At 32.7% G+C, this 21,290-nt stretch overlaps 4 protein-coding genes across 4 annotated transcripts; 2 read left to right on the forward strand and 2 right to left on the reverse strand.

Moving 5' to 3' along the window:
* Positions 1-31: 31 nt before the first annotated feature.
* LOC9302722 (acyl-coenzyme A oxidase 2, peroxisomal) lies at positions 32-2,941 on the reverse strand. Its single transcript, XM_002866604.2, has 7 exons — positions 2,427-2,941; positions 2,145-2,260; positions 1,176-2,056; positions 919-1,098; positions 666-832; positions 471-594; positions 32-373 (listed from the first exon to the last, which is right to left on the reverse strand). The coding sequence occupies exons 1-7, from the start codon at positions 2,870-2,872 to the stop codon at positions 218-220; spliced, it is 2,070 nt and encodes a 689-aa protein (XP_002866650.1). The 5' UTR covers positions 2,873-2,941; the 3' UTR covers positions 32-217.
* A 222-nt stretch (positions 2,942-3,163) lies between these two features.
* On the forward strand, positions 3,164-5,102 carry LOC9302723. Its single transcript, XM_002864894.2, has 5 exons — positions 3,164-3,398; positions 3,624-4,260; positions 4,362-4,415; positions 4,504-4,685; positions 4,800-5,102. The coding sequence occupies exons 2-5, from the start codon at positions 3,624-3,626 to the stop codon at positions 4,890-4,892; spliced, it is 966 nt and encodes a 321-aa protein (XP_002864940.1). The 5' UTR covers positions 3,164-3,398; the 3' UTR covers positions 4,893-5,102.
* Positions 5,103-7,547: 2,445 nt separating this feature from the next.
* Positions 7,548-9,249, forward strand: LOC9301016 (ethylene-responsive transcription factor ERF057). The gene has a single exon (XM_002864895.2). The coding sequence runs from the start codon at positions 7,817-7,819 to the stop codon at positions 8,675-8,677; it is 861 nt and encodes a 286-aa protein (XP_002864941.1). The 5' UTR covers positions 7,548-7,816; the 3' UTR covers positions 8,678-9,249.
* A 1,114-nt stretch (positions 9,250-10,363) lies between these two features.
* Positions 10,364-13,286, reverse strand: LOC9301017 (probable trehalose-phosphate phosphatase J). Its single transcript, XM_002866605.2, has 11 exons — positions 12,446-13,286; positions 12,209-12,349; positions 12,045-12,116; positions 11,849-11,944; positions 11,702-11,758; positions 11,516-11,617; positions 11,315-11,392; positions 11,136-11,205; positions 10,920-10,990; positions 10,636-10,728; positions 10,364-10,503 (listed from the first exon to the last, which is right to left on the reverse strand). The coding sequence occupies exons 1-11, from the start codon at positions 12,722-12,724 to the stop codon at positions 10,453-10,455; spliced, it is 1,110 nt and encodes a 369-aa protein (XP_002866651.1). The 5' UTR covers positions 12,725-13,286; the 3' UTR covers positions 10,364-10,452.
* Between the last annotated feature and the right edge of the window lie 8,004 nt (positions 13,287-21,290).

Consider the following 21,290-nt stretch of genomic DNA (forward strand, 5'->3'; position numbering starts at 1 on the left):
AACTTTTTACTGATAACTTAAGAAATAGAGGTTGGCAGACCAAAAAAAAATGACATTTTTATTACTCTGTTTTTCTGTTCTCCTGTGAAAAACAAACAACAGCTAATACACATACAAAGGACTGCAGATTCTTTCGTACGCCCTGTAAATTGTTTTTTCTTGTTCTTAGCTTCGAATCAAAAGATCATTGTGATGATATATGTTTGTTCTTGAGTTTTTAGAATCCAACAACTTGAGTGTACTGTGAATAAGCATCGGATTGCATAGCAATTGGTGCTCGAGTAACATGATCAGGTAGCTCGAACGCATCCACTAGTTCCTTGGCCACATTCCTTACTTGGAAACTCAGATACTCTGTCAGTTTATGAATCGCCTGCAAACAAAAACAAGATTTTTTGTTTTAAACCATCTTAATCGAGAAATAAGTCGCTGATACAATTTTTGGATTATGATTATAAAACAAAACATACCTTAGCTTTGTTAGGCGCCACATAGTCCACGTTACGGTACGTTCCTATATCTTTCCAGATTCGGTCCAATGCGTAAAGATCACAAACTAGTTTCAGAGCAGCTCTTGCACTTGGGTCCGGACAGCTGAACAAAGTAACGGTTTACAATAAGAGATTTGTGAAATTTTTAAGGAATGATTTTGGTGTGATTCTTACTTTTTAACAGCTTCGATGAACTTGGCGAGAATAACTGTTTCAATGTGAGATTCTGCAAGTGTCAAGAGATGATTCAAGCATCTGTTCCACGCACCGAAACCACCGAGAGTCTTTGAGTGTTTCTGCAATCTCGCTGCCACATTTTGTAGCAATCGCGATGTTCGATACTGAGGAGACAAATGTAAAGAAAACAATTGTAATGAATGGAGCCAATGAGAGTCAGAGAGATTATATACAGCAAACACTAACTCACCCGGAAAGCATCTAACTGGAATTTAGGATCTCTTAGATGATCTTCACCTTCCCAACGCGCTGTAACAGGATTTGGCTGAGACAAATAAGTGTTCATTGATTCTCTCAAGTAGCTCCATGTAACTGTCAACGTCCCGCCTTGGAACTTTTCTTTATAACGCTTCAATAAATCAGCAGCCACCTAAAAGAAAAAAGAGAAAAAACTATGAGGATATTATTTTCAAGAGAAGTGAAAGTTTCTTAAAAGAGTGAAAGGACCTGTTGTAGAAGCACAGTGTTGTCTCCTTCAAATGTTTGGAAAATGTCATGATCATTTCTCAAGCTTCCAAATCGGTTAACAGCTGCGTAACCATGTCCTCCACAGGCTTCTCTGCAGACCGAGAGTGCCTTGGCGGTGTAAGACGTTATATAAGATTTGAGCCCAGCAGAGAGTGCATGGACATCAGCAACCAATTGCTCATCGTGAGTCTTCTTCATCTCTGAATATTTCTCCACGAGGTATAAAGTTGCAAAATGGTATGCATAGGTCGAGGCTAACATCGGCATGAGCTTGTGTTGTTGAGACTGGTAATCGAGAATACTGACCTCAGGTTGCTTTGGAGGACCAAATTGTTGTCTTAGAAGCGAATAGCGAATGGCAATCGTTGCAGAGATTTTCAGGACGCCAACAGATGCATAGGCAAGGCCAACTCGACCACCTACAAGCTCACCGAGTGTTGCTCCAAATCTTTTATTGATTGTTGGCAAACTACTTGTATACGTCCCATCTCGCGACACATCTCCAAAACGATTGAGAAGATTATCACGGGGTATTCTCACAGAACGGAATCTCAATGCACCATTATCCACTCCATTAAGTCCCACTTTATGTCCACAATCTTGGATTTCAACACCAGGGAGCGTCTGGTGTGTTTTCATATCCCTTATCGGAACGATGAAGGCGTGAACACCCATATCCGAGACTCCTTTGGAATCATGAGTTGGAAGTATAAGCCTAGCGAAAACAGTAGCAAACTTCCCATGAACAGCAGCATTTCCAATCCACCATTTGATAGCTCCATCATGAGGTGTATCGATTACAAATTCGTCTTTAAGTGGATCGAATGTGGCCGTGGTCTGAAGACCTTGCACATTTGACCCTTAAGAAAAAAAAAGACAGGTACTTAGTACAAGGCATGACACTGAGACAGAGTATTAGATGCTGAGGCAGCATTAATCATCACTCACCATGGTGTAATTCAGTCATGGCAAAGCAACCGGTGTAGTCGAGATTGTCAATGCCATCAAAATACTTGTCTCTATGTTTCTTGGTTCCTAAATTGATCACAGAGCCTCCCCAAAGACTGCAAATATATACGTATAAACAAACCAAATACAGAGTATGAATCCTGCATAGCTGTGTTTATCGGCTAAATTCTTATCAATACTAACATAATACAAAACAAGATCTAACTTTTCCATCAAGAACAACAACACGAAACCAAAAAGATGTCAATTTGGACAACAAACCTGTATTGAACGCCCATCTTAATCCCAAGGGACATATCAACACTTCCAACAGCTTCCATGATTGCGAAATACTTCTCCGGATCATCAGCAACATACCTAAAAGGCCTTATCCCAGCTTCTCTCACAAGCCCTAAAAGCTGATTCATACACAATTCCCGGTGATCGTCCTTCGAGATCTCGATCGGCGTCTGCAAATCGGGGCGGGAATTGTAGAAGTCGAAAATTTTCTCTTGTATATCCATGTGTTTTCCCCTCATATACAGCGACAAAGCTTGGCCGTCGACATCCAGCTTCTTCGACCTCGCCGAACACGTCTCCGGCTGCAGCAACGGTGGCGGCGTCAACGAGGGAGAAATGTGTAAAGACAATCGTTGGATCCGCCTCGCCGCAATTAGGCCATCAGATTCCTCCTCCGCCATCAGATTCTTCTCTCGCCGCGATTCCATTTCAACGAGTTGATGAGAAATGTTCTCTTCGCTAACGGATTTATGAAATTTGGAAAAAGGAAGAAAATCCTCTGAAATTAAAACTGTTAATGCTTTTACGGCAGGGAAGATGACGTGGACACGTAGTTATCAATGACGTGTAGATTTATAAGTGGATAATATTTTGGCTCTATCTGGTGTGCTTTTCGAGGTGATCTTTTCCTTTTTTTTTGTCAGATAAGATCTTTGACCTGACGTAGCAAAGTAGATCTTGGGCTTTTGGGCTTCATGTAACTGTGAGTTTCAATTGTGGCCCATTAAGTAGTTGTGAGAGTGACTGCGCGTGACTCCTTCGAAACGCGGGTCAAAAGAAAAATCTAGGATCGGAGAAATCAGAATTGGTTCCCGCCTCAACCACCTCTAAAATAAACCCTAATTCTCTACTGAGTATTATTTGTTCTTCCGACTAAACCAAGTAAGATCTCTCATTTTTGCTTCCGATTAAACCAAGATTTTTCAGCCAACGACGGATGCCATCAATCCATTGGTCAGTGAAACAAACTCAGTTTGATTTTTGTCTTTCGTTAATTTTAGGGTTCTTCATTTCTAATGTACGAATCGTTTCATTTTCTAGCTTCTTTTTCAATTAATTGATTCCGAATTGAAGTGGGTTTTCTTCAATTTATTAAAACTGTACCTTCGAATTTTAGGGTTTTCTGGTGAGGAAATTTGAAAGTTTTTTGGTTTTTGTTTGTGTGGGTGATTTTTAAAGATGACTGGAGATGGCTGCAGCTTAGTAGCGTCCAAGGAAACACGTCCCGCATTGTGTGATATGACTAATGTTCCAAGCAAGAGAGGTCTTTCAGCGATTTTGGGTGATTTGCTTCTTAAATCTGGAGATGATTCTGGTAAGAGCCTTGTTGCTCGTGAAGGTTCCGGGGTTAAGTTTTCCAAGAGGTTGTGTTTAGTTGTTGACGACTTGGTCAAGGAGAGTACTAGGACTAGTGATACAAATGAAGCTTCTTCTTCTGATGATAAAATTAGTAGTTTTGATTGTGATTCTGAGAATTTCGATGTTAAAGAATCTCAGGGTGAAACCAACGCGGTAGATATTGGTGTTGAACCTAGTAATGTTGATGGTGATGCTGTGAAGGAGACGTGTGAGAAAGACTCGGATATGAATGTCTGTGCTAGTCAAACCGATGCTGTTACCAGTGAAGACTTAGCTATGACTCTGTTTAGTTGCAACAATAGTGAAAGTGCGGGTTTGTTGGTGCCTAATTCTCAGACTGTGAAATCGTTTAATATTAATAGATGTTCGAATGTTGACGGTATGGGAATTGTTGTTAATCACGATATGGAAGCTGACCAAGAGCTTAAATCTTGCTCTTGTTCTTTTTGCCTGAAAGGTTTGTCTGATTCTTTAGTGTTGTTTTTTTGTTAATACTGTCTCTTTGATTCTCAATAACATGATCTAACTTTGTTTTGTGGATGTAATGAATGTCTTCAGCTGCATATATCTGGTCAGATCTTCACTACCAGGATATCAAAGGCCGATTATCTGGTAAGTGTTCTTATTACACTGGGAAACACAGAGTCGAAAAATAGTGGTAAATTTCATTTATGGTCATATGAATTTGGGTTGAATGCAGTGTTGAAGAAGAGCCAGAAAGAAGCTAGTGGCTTGATCCAAAGGAATGATAGAGGAAAGCCAATGGATATTTATGGATCTGAGAACTCCAATAACTCCACAAATACAGAAAATCCCATGGATCAATGGACATCTCTATTTCTTAACATGGAAGGTATCTTGGCTCGTGAAAGCAACCACCTCGTAAGTTCCTCAGAGCTTATATCCGACTCTCAGTTCTAATTGAGTAATGGTTTGTTTTGGTCCGTAAAAATTCTGTTCTGTGTTTTGATGTCCATTGCTAATGATAACCTGCAGCACAATAGCTTTGTAGCCATGAAAGAGTTGAGAGAAAATTGCAAGATTGATCTGGAGAGAGCAACGAAAACACCTCAACACAACAACACTTAAGTACTGATTGTTGGTTTGAATGTTGTAAGAGTTTGTAACCTTCTTCCTTATATTTAAAGCAACCCATGTATGTATTTTAACATCTGTCATCATTTGATGTTGCATCTATGTTTAGTATTAGACTTGGTTCTTCTAGCAAGTTGTTTCAGATCCTTGAGACTAGTTATTATAATGATCTCTGTATTGGCATTTCTCCATTTGATTCCTTTATCCTTTTGTTACTGCTAATTTCACTTGCAAACAATTTTTGGGCTAAGAAAGACGATTTAGTATGTATATAAACTTTAATAATCAAAGTTTCATTTTAAACAATTGTTGGAAATTTCAAGTAAGATAAGAGGTAGCAGAAATCGGTACTGATAATCAATAGAGGGTCCATCGAATCATGAAAAATATTAGTTAGCTACCTAATCATGTCTTATAGATTAGCAATGAACTAATTAAGAATATGGGATATTGATTTGTTTCTGCTTTGACATACAAAAGTCAACTATTTTAATACTTTTGAAAAAAGTCAACGAGTTAGCGGTTTCATTTCGAATTCTTTTTGGTTCTATGGTTTTATTTTTAATCTTGTCTAGAATTCACATATGCATCAACACTATTACGATAATTACAATATAAATTTAGGTCGATTTTATGGTTTAGTTTAACATTCTCACACCACTAAATTTAGTGTGTATATGTCACTTTGGTCTTCAATTTGTGAAAGATTCACGTATTCTTACAGTTTACAATTGCATCCCTTGCAATAATAACCAACGAATGATTTTCAAATCGCTGCACAAACCAAAAAACACTCAAATGATCAAATCTCTCTCTCTCGATTCTAAAGGGTCTCTCAAACATATTGATAAGTGGTGTATTCACATGTCCCTATTTGTTCCAAAAACTTCAAGTTTTTGATTTGCCGTTTGGCTTACACACTCCTGTTGGAAATTCATGTTCTTGAATCTGTTGCTCTTTGTAAGAATCTGAGATCAACAATTAAGATTTGTTTCTTAATCAATATCTATCCATATTACTAAAAAACAAAAGACTATATTTTGGAACTGAATATAAGGCGTGGTTTAAAGTTAGCTTGAAAAGTATGACTTTAATTTTTCACATTATTTGTTGTTGCATATTAGGCTGGTATAAAAAATATCCTTGAAAAAGCATAAGTGAAAAAAAGTGGAGAAGATTCACGAGAAGCAACCTAAAGTCCCATGCTGATAAAAAAAAAAAAAAAAAGAGTATTGACCATATTTTCTTATACATTATATAGTTTGACATTGAGCCTCATTTCTTTTGTTAAAATTAAGAGTCTGATTTCTTATACACTATGTTATCTTATAATTAAAAAATCCAAGGTATTTATATATATGTATAAAGGTCTAATTTCCGTACTAATAAATCATCTTTGTCGGTTTCTAAATAACAAAAAGGACCAAAAACTGAAGAAAATGTTAGTGCTAAAATGAGAGTGAAGGTGCCTTGCGAAGTTTACAAGTCAATTCCACGTAGGACACAACGTGTGAACACGTCTATGTGGGGCTCTTTTGTTTCCACACTAAAAGCTGATTGGTTCCAATCTTTTTTTCATGTTTTTAACTTTTTACCCTAATATCAAAATGTTGATTAAATAATACAAATACAGATCCTTTCTTGTTTTTCTCTTAAACTCGGATGAATCATATGTGCGGTACACTTGTAAAAAGAAGGATTACACATTTAAACTTACACTCACATAATGCTTTATAATGATATAGGGAAATATAGTTGTAATTTGGGTTTTGGATTTATAATACTAGTACTAGTTTGCTACTGTGCTTCATTTTAATTGAATATGCAATAAACTTAACAGTTAAACACATTGTAAAATTTCATAATATGTCCTGATTAATTGAGATACCAATAAAACATAAACGAGTTAAGTGGACATTAACAATTGTCAACGCGTTTATTTCATACTAATATTTTTATTAAATGCAAATGTATTTGATTCTTGGAGTATTAGAGCAAGTCCAATGGTGTTTCTTAGTGAAGTTCTTAAGAAATCCTTAGCTTAAAAAATTATTAAAATTAATAAAAACAAGATATTAGAGTTTCTTAGCTTAAGAATTGTTTCTTAGTTTAGAGTTTTAGGATTTGTTAAGGACACATGTTGTGTTGCCTTGTGATTGGGTGAGGAAAATATATAGAAGCCAAAAATAAATTTATCTCTTGTTTTTTTTATTCTGCGACACTTATTTTTCTGTCTTGCAAAAATTTATCTTTTTTTTTTTGTTTAAATGCTAAAGTCTTGTTTTGTGAATGAGGTTTTACTAAGACTCAGATTCATATATGGCATAAATTTGGCACGAATTAAACTAAAGACTAATCGTTATTCCGGTTTTTTATTTATATTTTTTAATATGCTTTTATGTTTTGTATGTTTAAAATTTAAGAAAATTATAATAATTATTAAGTTTTATCAAATAAAAAAAATTATAATTTTCATTTTAAAAATAATTTTTTTTCTAAGAAACGTATTTAAGGACTCTACTCAACATAAACTCTTAATTTTGAAATTATCAAAATTTATAATAAAAAAATGTTTAAGAGTCCTTTTAAAGACTTTACCACCATTGGACTTGCTCTTAGTTTTTACGATATACACATGACGTCATCAGCGTCATTGACTTTTACCACAGAAAACCCCATGGCCGAAACTGACTATAACACATATATAAGCCAAAGTTTATGGCGAAACTATCAAACACAATACAAGCTCGTGAATATTTCAAATCTAAACAAAAGAAACAAATCTTCGTTTCTACTTTTTTTTTCTTCCATAATTTAGTCAATTCGTTTTCTTAGTAGGGCTTTTCTTTTTTTCTCCAGAAGTTCCTCTTTGTTTCTCCAATTTTTATTTATTTATTTTGGTTATTTGTATACAACAAATGGCAATGGCTTTAAACATGAATGGTTACATAGACGAGTTCACGAAAGCTCTTGAACCATTCATGAAGGTAACTTCATCTTCTTCTTCTTCTTCTTCTTCTTCGTATTCCTTTTCATCAAACCCAAAAACTTTAACTACTAATAATAATAACCAAGCCTTACCGGAATCTAACCAAACCGGTCCGATTGGGCTAAACCAGCTCACTCCAACTCAAATCCTCCAAATTCAAACTGAGTTACATCTCCGGCAAAACCAACCTCGTCGTCGAGCTGGTAGTCATCTTCTCACCACTAAACCAACCCTAATGAAGAAAACCGACGTAGCAGCCAAACCGGTTAAACTATACCGAGGCGTAAGACAACGGCAATGGGGTAAATGGGTAGCTGAGATTCGGCTACCTAAAAACCGAACCCGGTTATGGCTCGGTACGTTCGAAACGGCCCAAGAAGCTGCATTAGCTTATGATCAAGCTGCTCATAAGATCAGAGGAGACAACGCTCGTCTAAATTTCCCCGATATTGCTCGTCAAGGACACTATAAACATACATTGTCTCCTTCTATCAACGCAAAGATCGACTCAATCTGCCATAGCTCTGATCTTCCTCTTCCTCAGCTCAGGAAACAGAACAAAACAGAGGAGGTGCTCTCTGCTTTTCATTATACGGGTCATGAACCGGAGCAAGAACCGGAATTTGGGGAGATATACGGATCCGGGTTTTCGGGCTCTTCTCCTGAGTCGGATATAACGTTGTTGGATTTCTCAAGCGACTGTATGAAAGAAGATGAGAGTTTCTTGATGGGTTTGCACAAGTATCCTTCTTTGGAGATTGATTGGGACGCTATAGAGAAACTCTTCTGAATCCATTTGAGCTTCTTAATTCATTTATTTCTAAATTTCTAGAATTTTATTTGCAGAGCTTTGTAATTGTAATGGAAGTTCTTGATCTTGACAGTTGCAGTCTTGCAGAGGACCAGTGAACATAAAACTCTGTTTTCTGTTTTCCTTTTGCAAGTCTTGTTCGAATGGGCCGTTCAATGGGCCGTGTTGATTTAAACAGCCCAAAACTTTAAAATTTAAGACGAATCCAAACTACTTACGGTTTCTTTTCCATAGTGTAAAACCATTTACCACTTTCATAATTGTTTGCTTGGTTGTTGTTCTTTCTTTTTTGTTAAAAACAGGAAGCAGAAGTCCATATTAATTTTCATGACATATAGAAGAATCCAGATATTCTAATTATTTAAAACGTTGAGAACTTGAGAATGATCATCAAAATAAAATTTGCAATTTAAAGGATTTAAATCATAATTTGTCAATAATCATAATCATAATTTCTGAACCATTTTGGTTAGTTGAGAATGTCAGAGAAAGGGTAAAAACAGTAAAACGTGTCCATTGAATGTGGCTCCCCATTGTTAAGGCATTCTCCTTCACATGCATCACCATGTGCACATTTAATCATACACATAGGTCCTTTTTAAAAACAAGACAACACTATGAATGCTTAACCGTGGACCGACATTTCCAATTCCAACGTTGACACGTGTTAAGGATCTACGAGAGGTCCAATATGCATGGTGAGAGAGACAAATGATATGGACATGAAGTGGAACACGTACTTAACATGTAGGTTCTCATGCGGTGCAAGTAACAGACGAAAAATTGTCCTTTCGTTAATTTTTTTTTTTTTTAAGAGAAACTAGTTTGTCTTGTAATGTACTTTAATTCAGACAAGAAAAAAGATTTAATTCAAACAGAGAAAAAAGATTTGGAAGTTGTAGAATTTGTCATCTCGGTGGTCATTGTTAGCACAAGTACTTTGTATCTTTTCATGTCGTGAAAGAAGTTACGGACCTACCAAGGATATGTAAGTCCCACTAGGTGACAATCTGCATCATATATAAAACTCGCATTGAATTGTTATGTTATTTCTTCCATTTAAAATAAATTTTATTCTAGAAATCTCTTTGTTTTGCAAAATGTATTGTTCAATATTTTGAGTGCAGAATTTTACAGAAGAATCCAATGGTTGCATTATGAATGGAACTTATTTAACTTCAGAAGAAGAAAAATGGCACAGTATCTCATTTGAAAAAAAGACAGACCGGTAATTCTTTTGTGAAAGAGAGAGAATATTATAAGATATTCATAGATTTAGGTTGAAACAAAAAAAAATTATAAATGATGAAGACAAATACAGGAACTAAAATATGATCATTTCATAAAATGATACTCATTTGCATTATGATTATACAAAAGGTATCGACTATATATACCCATTTCCCTTACAATAGCCTAACTTGAAAAGTAAAAAAATTGCCTTCGAGCAATAAACATAGAAGGCTATAAAAATATATCCCCAATCAATAAAAGTTCCCCATTTTTCTTGTTCATATAATCTCTTGTTCTAAAAGAAAAGAATTATGATGAACAAGATAAATCTATATGAGGATCTTGTACAATGTTCCATTATAGGTTAGGGATGTACATATTATCTATCTATATATATATATATATATATATATATATATATATATATGGACCTATAGTTATGAATATATGGACCTATAGTTATGAATATGATCATTTTATTTAAAAAAACTACTAAATGTACTTCATTGCGCCTTCCACGTTTATTGCTGCATTTGTTTCCAGTCCACCAACCGTTGCAAGAAATTCATCACCTGTAATTATATATGTTACCAGAAGATTATTATAGTTGCCAACTTGCCATATCTCATATACGTATAACTATACGGTTTCTATATGCGTACATGGATATATCTATTTGTATGTATAATTGTATATGTACTTGCCTGAGGTGGGTCTTGCAAAGAATACGACGCACTGGTATCTTTGGGGAACTTGGAGACAAGAATACCAAAGCCTTGTCCTCTCTCCCGTAGCAGCTAATTTAGATTAAAACATAATTAGTGTTATATGAGATTACTTATATATATGGAGTATTATTTTGTTATATAAACGTGATGTTTTAATTTGGCTATCCTTTATAGCTCTTTTAGATTCATATATTTTTTTGAATAATATGTAATTACAAATAATGAAATAAATATTTACAATTTTCATTTGAATTGTATACCTTGAATGCATCTTCATCGGTTTTATCATCGCCAATGTAAATCGGAAATACATCGTTACAGTTCTCAAATCCTGCAACAGCCGAAGTTCTAAATTTAGAATTGGTCACATTTAATTGAACTTTGAAAAAAGCACATTTATTGAGCCATATTATTGTTGATGAAAGAGTTAAAACAAGCAAAAATAAAATCAAACAAGAGATGAAAGAGAGACTCACCGAGTGACTCTAACAAAAACTCAAGAGCCTTGCCTTTGTCCCATTTAATCATAGGTCGGATTTCAAAAACCTGTTTAAAGTAAGAAGATAAATTTAAATTAGAAATTTCAAAAAGAAAAACAAAAAAAAAAACACTTAAATTAGATGACATTCACCAACAAGATGATGCCACGTCATACCTTTCGACCTTGAGACAGTTTCAGCGTCGGATAGTTCTTGACCACCGACCGAACTTTTAAAGCCAATTCGCTCCATTTCTGAATATTTTTGAAGGATAATTATTCACTGTATTAGTTTTGCTCTGAATAAAAGATAACATTAATCGGATAATTATATTATTATATACCGTATTATTGTTTTTGAATATATATATTTTTTACCTTCTCGTCGACACAACGGAAGTGCACAGAAAGACAGAACTTGTTGTTCTCCACTTTGGCTCCTGGTGTTGATTTGGTTTTCTCCACTAATTGTTTATAAACCTAAAGAGAAATAAAAAATAAAAAATTAAGAAAATTCTAAAATTAAATACACACAGAGATGATTAAAAAAACAGATTTATTTACCTCATCGATCATGGGAAGAAAGTCGCCGGCTGGTTGATAAAGAACTGATGGTTTATCCTAAAAAACAACATTTGATTAAAAAAAAAAAAGCAAAACTAAAGAAGATCAGGATTGAAATTTTGTAATTATGTGAGTTAAGGAATCTACCTTATTGTATCTTGAGAAACCTTTAGTTGGACCTTTAATATCCATCCCATGGCTTCCAGCATAATACAATTCTGCTAGCTTCACAAAGCTATAAACCTACAAAAATATATATTAACAAAACATAATTAATTGAAATGGACTCATAATCAAATTCTGTTAAGAAAATGGGAAATTAAATAAGTATCACAAAATGTACCTTGTCTATGCATCTACCAGTAACAATAGAAGTTGGAAAACACTTGGCCATTTTTTTCACTGTCCTTCTCATCTGTGAAACACAGAACAGAGTTTAATATTTACAAAAATAAGAGATTTGAAACAGAACAAAAATGGAAATCGATCTTGACTGATTATAAGAACCTTGCTAGTCATGAAGGCTCTGTCTGGATCATCGACTATCGGAGAAAGAGTACCGTCATAATCAAGAAACATGACGATCTGTTTTCCTCTTGCTTCTTCGATGATTCTTTCGAACATGTCAAGCGCTGATGGATGTCGTTTCTGGTCAGAATTAAAAGACAAATAAAATTAAGCATTACTATAAGAAAAAGAAACAGAGCTTGTCTTGGAAAAAAAAAAGTGTGTAATGGAGCTTACGATCCAAGAGTTGTGTTCTTCTTCGGAAGAGAAAGAAGAAAGTGATTTGAGATGGGTAGGAGAAGAAGCTCTCATGGAGTCAACCCAAGAGTTAAGTCTTTGACTTTGAGCCCCATTGATTTCAAGGTTTTTGAGGAGTTTTTTCTTGGAGATTGAGATGTAACCAGGAGCAGTCGGTGGTTTTTGAGCGGAAGGAGTAAAGACAGAGGAGTTAGAGACTGTAGAGACCGTTATGATCCCGGTCTTGGCGTCTGATACGACAACGTTTTGGCTCACCATTTTATTAAAAACAGGGGATGTTCAGAACAGAGGAGGAGGTAAAAGAGAATGGGATCAAACGAGAAACTACGAGGAAGGAAGAAGAAGAAGAAGTGAAGTTGCTATGTTTTTTGAAGTGTTCGAAGAGACGAGAGAGATAGAGAGTTAGTGTGGGAAAGATGCGAAGACCAAGAGGTGGCTTTTATAGAAGCACAAGCTAATAACCTTGGTTAGTATTTAGAGAGAGAGAAGAGAGTCTTGTTACAAGTTACAAGTGGGAGCCATGGGACCGAGGATCTTATGTGGGGGACCTACAAGCCGGCCCAGCTCGAGGAAGTGGTGTGACTCTTCTCTTTGTGTAAATGGTCCTTCTATAATACCACGTGTCCCCGATGCAAAGGAAAGCACCTTCTCTCTATGTCTTATTCGTCTACGTCGTATTCGTATATATGTTTTTAATAACCTAACGTCGTCGAATCATATTATATAACTAAGTAATCAAGTTATTTTTATTATTATTTTCACTAACCAATTTATGTCCACTTCAACGTATATATCAACCGTTTTGTTTCGTTTGGGGAAATTAATTGTATAGGGGGGACTACTATTATGTATAATGTAGTTAATTACGTGTAGTGTAGCTATTTTAATGATAAATTTGTAATAAGATAAAACACCAAAAGCTTTCACGATCTATATAACATACTCTAAATTATTCAAAATTTTGATACTGTTTCGTATTAAAAAAAATAGTATAGGGTTTTGTATATACTTTGTTATGATAAATTATTGATATCCGATCGAATACTAAATTATCTAACATGTAAGATTTTGTTTTAATACTAAATTATCTAACATATCGACTTCACCGATTTCATAAACAATCAAAATGAAAATGATCGTATGGGCATTACCCCTTGCGATGCATACAGCCACACGTACAATACAAATAATAATGACATTACATTTAATTAAGATAAAATCATCATATTGTAATAAACCATCGCCCTCTCGAACTTTCTTATAGACCTAACTTTTGTTCATGAACTGACACTAATAATACAAGAAAATTTCAGGAAGATTAAAAAAATAAAAAAAAAGTTTTATCAAAAAAAAAAAATTAAAAATTTTTTTTTATCAAAAGATTAAAAAAAAAGAAGATAAATAAATACCAATAAGTTTTACCGAAAAAACAATTACACATTAGAGTATAAATTGGATCAACATAGCCTTATTCTAATTATTTAAAATTTCGAACATAAAAAAAAAAAAAAAAATTGAAGTATATGGAAACATCGTTCAATGTAGTTAGCACTTAACCAAAGTTTAAAAATTAATATATATTCGAATAAACTAAAATGTAGTAGTATATTCTGTGATTCGATAAAAATGTGATATACGTTTTTTCTTTAAACGTTAGAATTAACAAGGCTCATATCCATACAAATATGCGAGAGATGATAAATCACGTTCCTAAAATAGGTTGACCCTTTGAGAAAGTTTTAGTCTATTCCGGTTTCATCGTTGGTATCAGAACAATTTGAATTTGATTGTAAGTTGTAACGCTTCTTGTCTTTTGCACGTGGATATTGTTTTTTTGGACCGTTTTCTGTTCATTGAATTTATCTCGCAACCCCATTTGGTTTTGGTACTTATCAAATTATGTTGTCTTTAGTGATCAGTTTTGCGTATTTTTTTATAAGATATCACATTGTAACAAAATGGTGTCGTTCTAGTGAAATATACATGTGTCATTGCTTGCAAGTGTGTTAAATATTAAATATATATGGGTTGCATTCACATATACAAATGTTCGATGTTACTCTGTTTCACAATGTCATTCTACCATTTTTCATATAAATTAAGAAAAGTAAATAAATTTCATTTTTACCCCTTATTAATACACTAAACAATATTTTCTCACTAATTAATAAGCAAAAATAGTAGGGATAAAAAAAAAGAATTAGTTTTTAAAACTGTATTGAAAAACAAAACAATAATCTTTGTGAAACGAAATTAAAATCTTTAAACGACACTCTTTAGAAAACAGAAGAAGTATAAAGAAGCTTTATAAAATTTAGTAATTATTAGTTCATATAATTAATATAAATGTAGCTCGTAGACGCCCCTTGTCTTTGAAAACCAAAAGCACCCATTTTTGTGCTAACCTGAAAACCAGCTGCGGCTGCAATGCATATTAATTATATCATTTAATTGTTTGCAAAATTTTCCATTATCTCCATTTATATTTAAATTAATTTGACAGTATGACTTTTTATTTCATCCCATTTCAATGATAACAAAGAAAAATGGACTATGTATTTATATTTTTGTTTTTTTTCTGTCAAAACGGGCTATATATAGATATGATTTTCTGCATACGAAAATAGTAAGTTTGTACTAGTGCTATTTCGGTATGTAAGTGTATAATTTGGAAGCGAAAATAATACTTTTTCCGTTTTAAAATATAAGGCGTTTTAGATAAAAGCACGTCTATTAAGAAGATCTACTTTTTAAAAATTCAGTCAATCATAAAAGAGACTGCATAATAAAAATAATCATAAAATAATAAAGTAATACTCCCTCCATTTCATAATATAAGTCGTTTAGGAGAAATTTTTTTGTTTCACAATATAAGTTGTTTTCAAATTCCTATGCAAACTATATATTATTTTAATATTTTATAATTATTTATATTATGCAGTCTCTTTTATGATTAGTTGAACTTTTTAAAAGCAGATCTTCTTAATCCGCGTGCTTAAAACTAAAACGACTTATATTATGAAACGGAGGGAGTATATAATTTGCATAGAAACTTGAAAACGACTTATATTTTGAAACAAAAAAGTTTTCCAAAACGCTTTATATTTTGAAACGGAGGGAGTAGCATTTTTGAAGGAAAAAATATCTTTAATATATTTGTAGTTTGTTAAACCTGTGGACTCTGGATTGCTAATGCACGTAAACAAATCGAACCTGTGGATTGCGTGGGAATATAAAACGAAATTGTTTCAGTCAAATAACTATTCTATATACAAATTTTTAAAAAAATTTTAAAATTGACCTATATATACTGTATCCCATTTCAACCAAATTTTACCTTCTTCGTATTATGGTTCTGAGTTGTCTGACATTGAAATGAACATATTCGAATCTGTTTTTTATTCGTTCTAGAAAGTAGAAACTCTCGGATATAAATATATTTATAAGAAATAAGTTTTTTAAAAAAGCCATAGGAAAATTTACTTAGGGGAGGAGAGGTAGTAGGTCAAGAATTCAATTTCCTACAAGGAATCTGTGTTATTCAAGGAAAATTCAGTCTTCTGTTTGATCACGTTTATGGTTTAAAATACCTAGTCAATGGCACGAAGCCAATAGACTACATTATTTGTTTGACCATGCCGAATAAGATTCTTGGATGTGGGAACGGAACGGTTGACTTTCTGACCAACTAAGAACATTTAAAGCATGTGTAGTTGTAGTCTCTCACCAAAGTCTATCGGATAAAAAAAATTAATAAAATAATATAAATTATTAATTAATTGTAAGAGTCTCTCAAAAAAGTGGTGAGAGTCTCTCAAGTGAGAGACTTTGAGAGACTTTTTCAACTTTTTGGAGAGACCCTTATAATTAAATAATACTTTTTATTATTTTATTATTTTTCTTTTACCCGAGAGACTTTAGTGAAAGACTCCCACTGCACATGCTCTTAAGATACTAGCTTCTAAAACTCATCAAAAACATTTTGTTTCAATTGAGTGAGGATCTTTAATTATAACCTTTTTACCTTCGGGATTAAGAAAAAAACAAAATTTTCGTTTACTTGTTAGGTAATAGGTGGGATTCCTCATATTTGCTTTGAGGGTATTTCTTATAAATGCTTACCAAACTCGGATTCAAAATTCAACATAGCCAACTAACTTAAAATAAAAGCTCATTGTTCAAAAAAAAAAAAAAAAAAAAAAAAAAAAAAAAAACTTAATAAGCTATTCATATCAGAACTCTTTTTTCAATAAGCTATATTTTCGCGATATATTAGATTACCAAAATCAGAATAAACTAACTCTTTTGTATGAAATTAAGACTCCGCAATATTTGCTTATACAATGTCGACCAAAAAATTATTCTTATATACAGTAAATTATATGTATATATGAACAAGAACATTCAAACCATCGGGAAATACTAGATGGACAGTCTTTCAAGGAATCATTTTACCAAAATAAAATAAATAAATATTCTTGATTTCTTAGGATCTTGTTCCTTTTGCCATGTGCTTCCAAATTTTCGATTCGATGCATGTTGAAATAATTACTCAAGCATCATGTGAACGCGATCATTTTAAGGACATATTTATTAAAACATCAATTAGACTGATGTTTTTTTTTTTTTTTAGACTGATGGTTTTCCTTTCCGGTTTCTGTTAATAGTTAGCATATTCATAGAAAACTTTCTTTGTTTTTTGCTTTCTTACAAGTTTTTAAAATAGTTAAAATTGTAATGTGAAAATAGGGATACTATTCAGTATACTATTTGAATTACTTGCCATAGAAGATTAATTCGGACATTCGATTGACGATGACGTAATAAGCAAATATGTAATGGTTGAAGAAAGAGGCTTCACAGGCGATCCCATAGATTCAGATTCTTTCGATCTTTTGTTTCAAATTTTTTATGGGACTACAATTTACATATATAATAAGAAGAAAAAACTGAATACAAAAAAAGTGAATAAAGCTCCAAATAAAACTATTTTTAACATAGGGATCTGACTGGTGCCGAATTTATTAGTATAAAATAAGTTATAAACTGTAAAGCAAACCCGTGTTTTTCGGCTGAATCAACGCCTTTGAACATCTTCTATATTAGTGTTGGTTTCAATAAGCTTCAATTGTTTTTCATTCAACATCTGATCTTTTTTGGTGACGATTCAACATATAACTAATGTCTCAAAAAGTTAGATTCTGAATTAGTTAGCTACACGTGCATGCACAATTGCAAATCCACGAAGTTTACGAAACTTCTCTTGACGTTATAGATGGTCCTTCACTTAAAATGATGTTTTCCTCAACAAGAAATTAAAATTGCTTAGAAAACATTTTTTTTTCCTTATTTCGCAAATTAAGAAAACAGTTCACCTCTTTATTCATGAAATGGGTTTAGACTAAAACCATTTAGTACATACTCTTCAATTTATTTTTATTTTTCAAAATTTTATATTCGATTGTTTCAATTATTATAACTACGTACGTTGTTGTGGAAGTGGAAGTCAATTGAAGTGTCAGGCTAAATCGTCGGCCATGGACCGGACCGAGTCCAAAAAGACTCAAAAAGGTTCATAACGTGTCAGGAGCTTGTCGCTCGCTGCCCAAACCATATGACTCGTCTGAATCTGTCCTTCTTTTTAAACCGACACCACACGTGTGGTCTACTTTGTTACGTGTCCCTGTTGAAACACAAAGCCCTCTCTAGTGGTCGGCAGATTCTTCAAACATGATAAAAAACAAAGCAATTAAGTAAACAATAAGACATGCATTCACCAAGTCCACATGTAGGTCTCTTCCCGATTGATCCCATCAATAGGCTAGGTCTTTTTGATAGGTTTTCGCAGTTACGTTGTAAAACAAAAAATCAAATTTTCGAAAATTTGTTAAAAATAATTATTTTCTTACTGGTGTTCTTTTGTTGTAAAGTCAAGATAAATTACTATTCAATTGCTTATGTGATTATATCATTAGTTCATTACCAAAACAGCGTATATGATTGATGAAAAAAAAAACAGCGTATATGATTATGGCACATGTTGATGCGATAAGTGGCCCAAAAATATATTTAATTATAATGTTTACGTAAAGAGGATATATATGTTGTGAGTTTTGACCAAACTCATGGTCGTCCAATAGTTCAAAATTTCGTTTTTAAAATTGAAATATCAAAATTTGAGTTTTCTTATTGTAATTTAAATCATGATTGCAACAGTAAAACTTGTTAAAAAAAAATAACAATATAAATAGCTGGACTTAATTTGAATTTCAGTTCAGGATTTTCTATTATCAAACATATATACATGCAGAATGAAAAGCTTAAAATTAGTGGCAATAATAGAAGGTCAATATCAGTTGGGAACATTCAACGTGTATAAATTGACATGAGGTTTTTGGCATATTAGCCAATATATGGCTATTTCATTTTCTATATAAATAAAAGAGAGAAAAAATAAATAAAGTTGATGTGATTTTTGGGGGAATGAAAAGAAAGTAGAAGAAATGCGCTGGAAAGCGTTGCGATGAAGTGAGAAATGAGAGAGTGTGATTACATGTAAAGAAGCTTATTCTACGTCGTTGGTCTGCTGTGTTTCTCATCGCTTTCCTATCTTTCCTTTTTCCGTCGAAGCATTATGGAGCTAACACGTTTCGATCTTTTGTTTCCATGTAAACCATAAACTTGGTTTTTGGGAAACTATGAAATTGTATATAGTTAACAAAAAAAATATTGTGATTATGATTTCATCAGGTTTATAAAGGGTAATATCACTAGCTATATCACCTTATGTTAGTTCGAAATTTTACAGGAACAAACAAATAACATTAACAATCGACTAACTCCAAAAATGAATTATTATGATTGACAAACATGAACGCAAAAACAAGTTACATACACAGAATATCGAATCCTAGCTGACGTATGAGTGTAAAAAACCATGCATCGCAAAAAATATATGTTCTTGTCACATTTAAGAAATAAATAAATAAATATTCTTGGACCAGAACAGTTCCATATCACGTAGAATAAGTGAATAACTATGAGGAAAAAAATACCATGGGATATAAGGAATTGTATTCTTCATTTATTTCTACTTTATATTTCTTTGACCTTTATTTTCACTTTCGATGTGTATTTATAGTCCAAATTTATTCTGAATATTATGATTTGGGAAGTAAAAAAAAAAAGTAAATTGACAGGGTAACGGAAACAACTGCCAAAGCCTAACGGTATTATTGCTGCCTTAAAAACGTACTTTCGGTAGTGTAGATGGGCCCACTTCATCATCCCCCACGGCTTTCCTACGCTTTCTGACTCAGTTCCTTCTTGGCCCACAAGCCCATAACCTTATTAAATTAATTAATTAATTGTTTTTTGGACAAATTTAAATTACTTTAAATCAAAACAGTAATGGACATTTTTTTAATTAGTGGATATTGAACAAGAAGACAAACTAACTTTAAATATACAACCATTCTTGATTAATACTTAATTTAACTATGATTTTTTTTTTTGCTATTTTTCCTCTTATAAACTCATGAGTGATACTTGTAAAATAATTGCAAGAAAAAGAGAAGATGGAAAATGAATTGCCACTTATCGTGGGCCCACGGATACACTTCTGAAAGAGAAAAAAAGGTATGATTCTTTTGTCATTATATTAGTTGCTTTTTCTTGCTTCATATCATTGCATTATATTATAAGTTTTTTTTTGAGCAAATGCTTTATAAGTTTTTTTTTTGAGCAAATGCTTTATAAGTTATAACCTTGTTTTTGAGTAAAAATATTTATAATATCAATCGACGATTTAAGCATTTGGCTAGTATTTATTTCTAGAATATGAACATAAATTCAGGATATAACAAAAGTTTTTTATTTGTTTTTTTGTTTCATATTTTAGGACATAACAAATGTATGAACTTCTACATATAAATCTTCAATTAACCATACAAAAAAAAAAACAAAAAAAAAAATTCCGAACTCAAAGACTTGGTAAAAATATGTAATCATTAATCATCATATAGTATTGATTTCCCCTTAGTCCTTTAGGTGTGAGATAAAGAAGTTTATCGATATATTAGATATCATAATTAGTGATGATAACAATCCAACGCAATAATGATCAAGTCGATTCATCCCCTCATAACAATCAAATTAATTATATAAGGCTTATCCTGTAAATTTAAATTTATCACGCAAATGTTTGAACAAAGTTACTATTCCCTCCGTTTCATCAAAAATGTCGTTTTAAGGTTTTATTTTTGTATCATAAAGAGTGTTGTTTTGTGTTTTCAATGCAGAATTTTAAATAAAATATCAATTTTATCCAAATTTTTTCAACTTATTAATTAGAAACAAAAACTATTTTAGTGTATTAATAAAAGATAAAAAAGAAATTTAAATGTTTTTTTTAATTTGTGTGCAAAATAGTAAAATGACACTCTTTGTGAAACAGAAGAAATACTATTTCTGTTGTTATTGTAGTTTATCTTTTTCATTTTATCTCTATATCCCGAAAAGGAAAATAGTAGTATATGCTTTTTGTTATCGACTTATCTTGATGAGTCATCTCTAGTTTTTAAGCTCCATATCCTTCTTTCTTTCTTTTTGTCAACAAGCTCCCATATCTTCAAAGAACATTATTATTACATTAGAAAGAATATCTCAGAAGTAAGATTTAACCACAGAAGATGGAAAAATTGGGGTTGGATATAATTAAGGAGCTAGTGTCTTTAACTAGTATAAGAAAATCAAGAATAATCGGTGCTGGTTTAATAATTTTAAAACGAATAGAATGAACTACCTTTAAGAATCTGAAGACGGC

The sequence above is a fragment of the Arabidopsis lyrata genome, assembly GCF_000004255.2.
Source record: "Arabidopsis lyrata subsp. lyrata unplaced genomic scaffold ARALYscaffold_8, whole genome shotgun sequence".
Taxonomy (NCBI): domain Eukaryota; kingdom Viridiplantae; phylum Streptophyta; class Magnoliopsida; order Brassicales; family Brassicaceae; genus Arabidopsis; species Arabidopsis lyrata.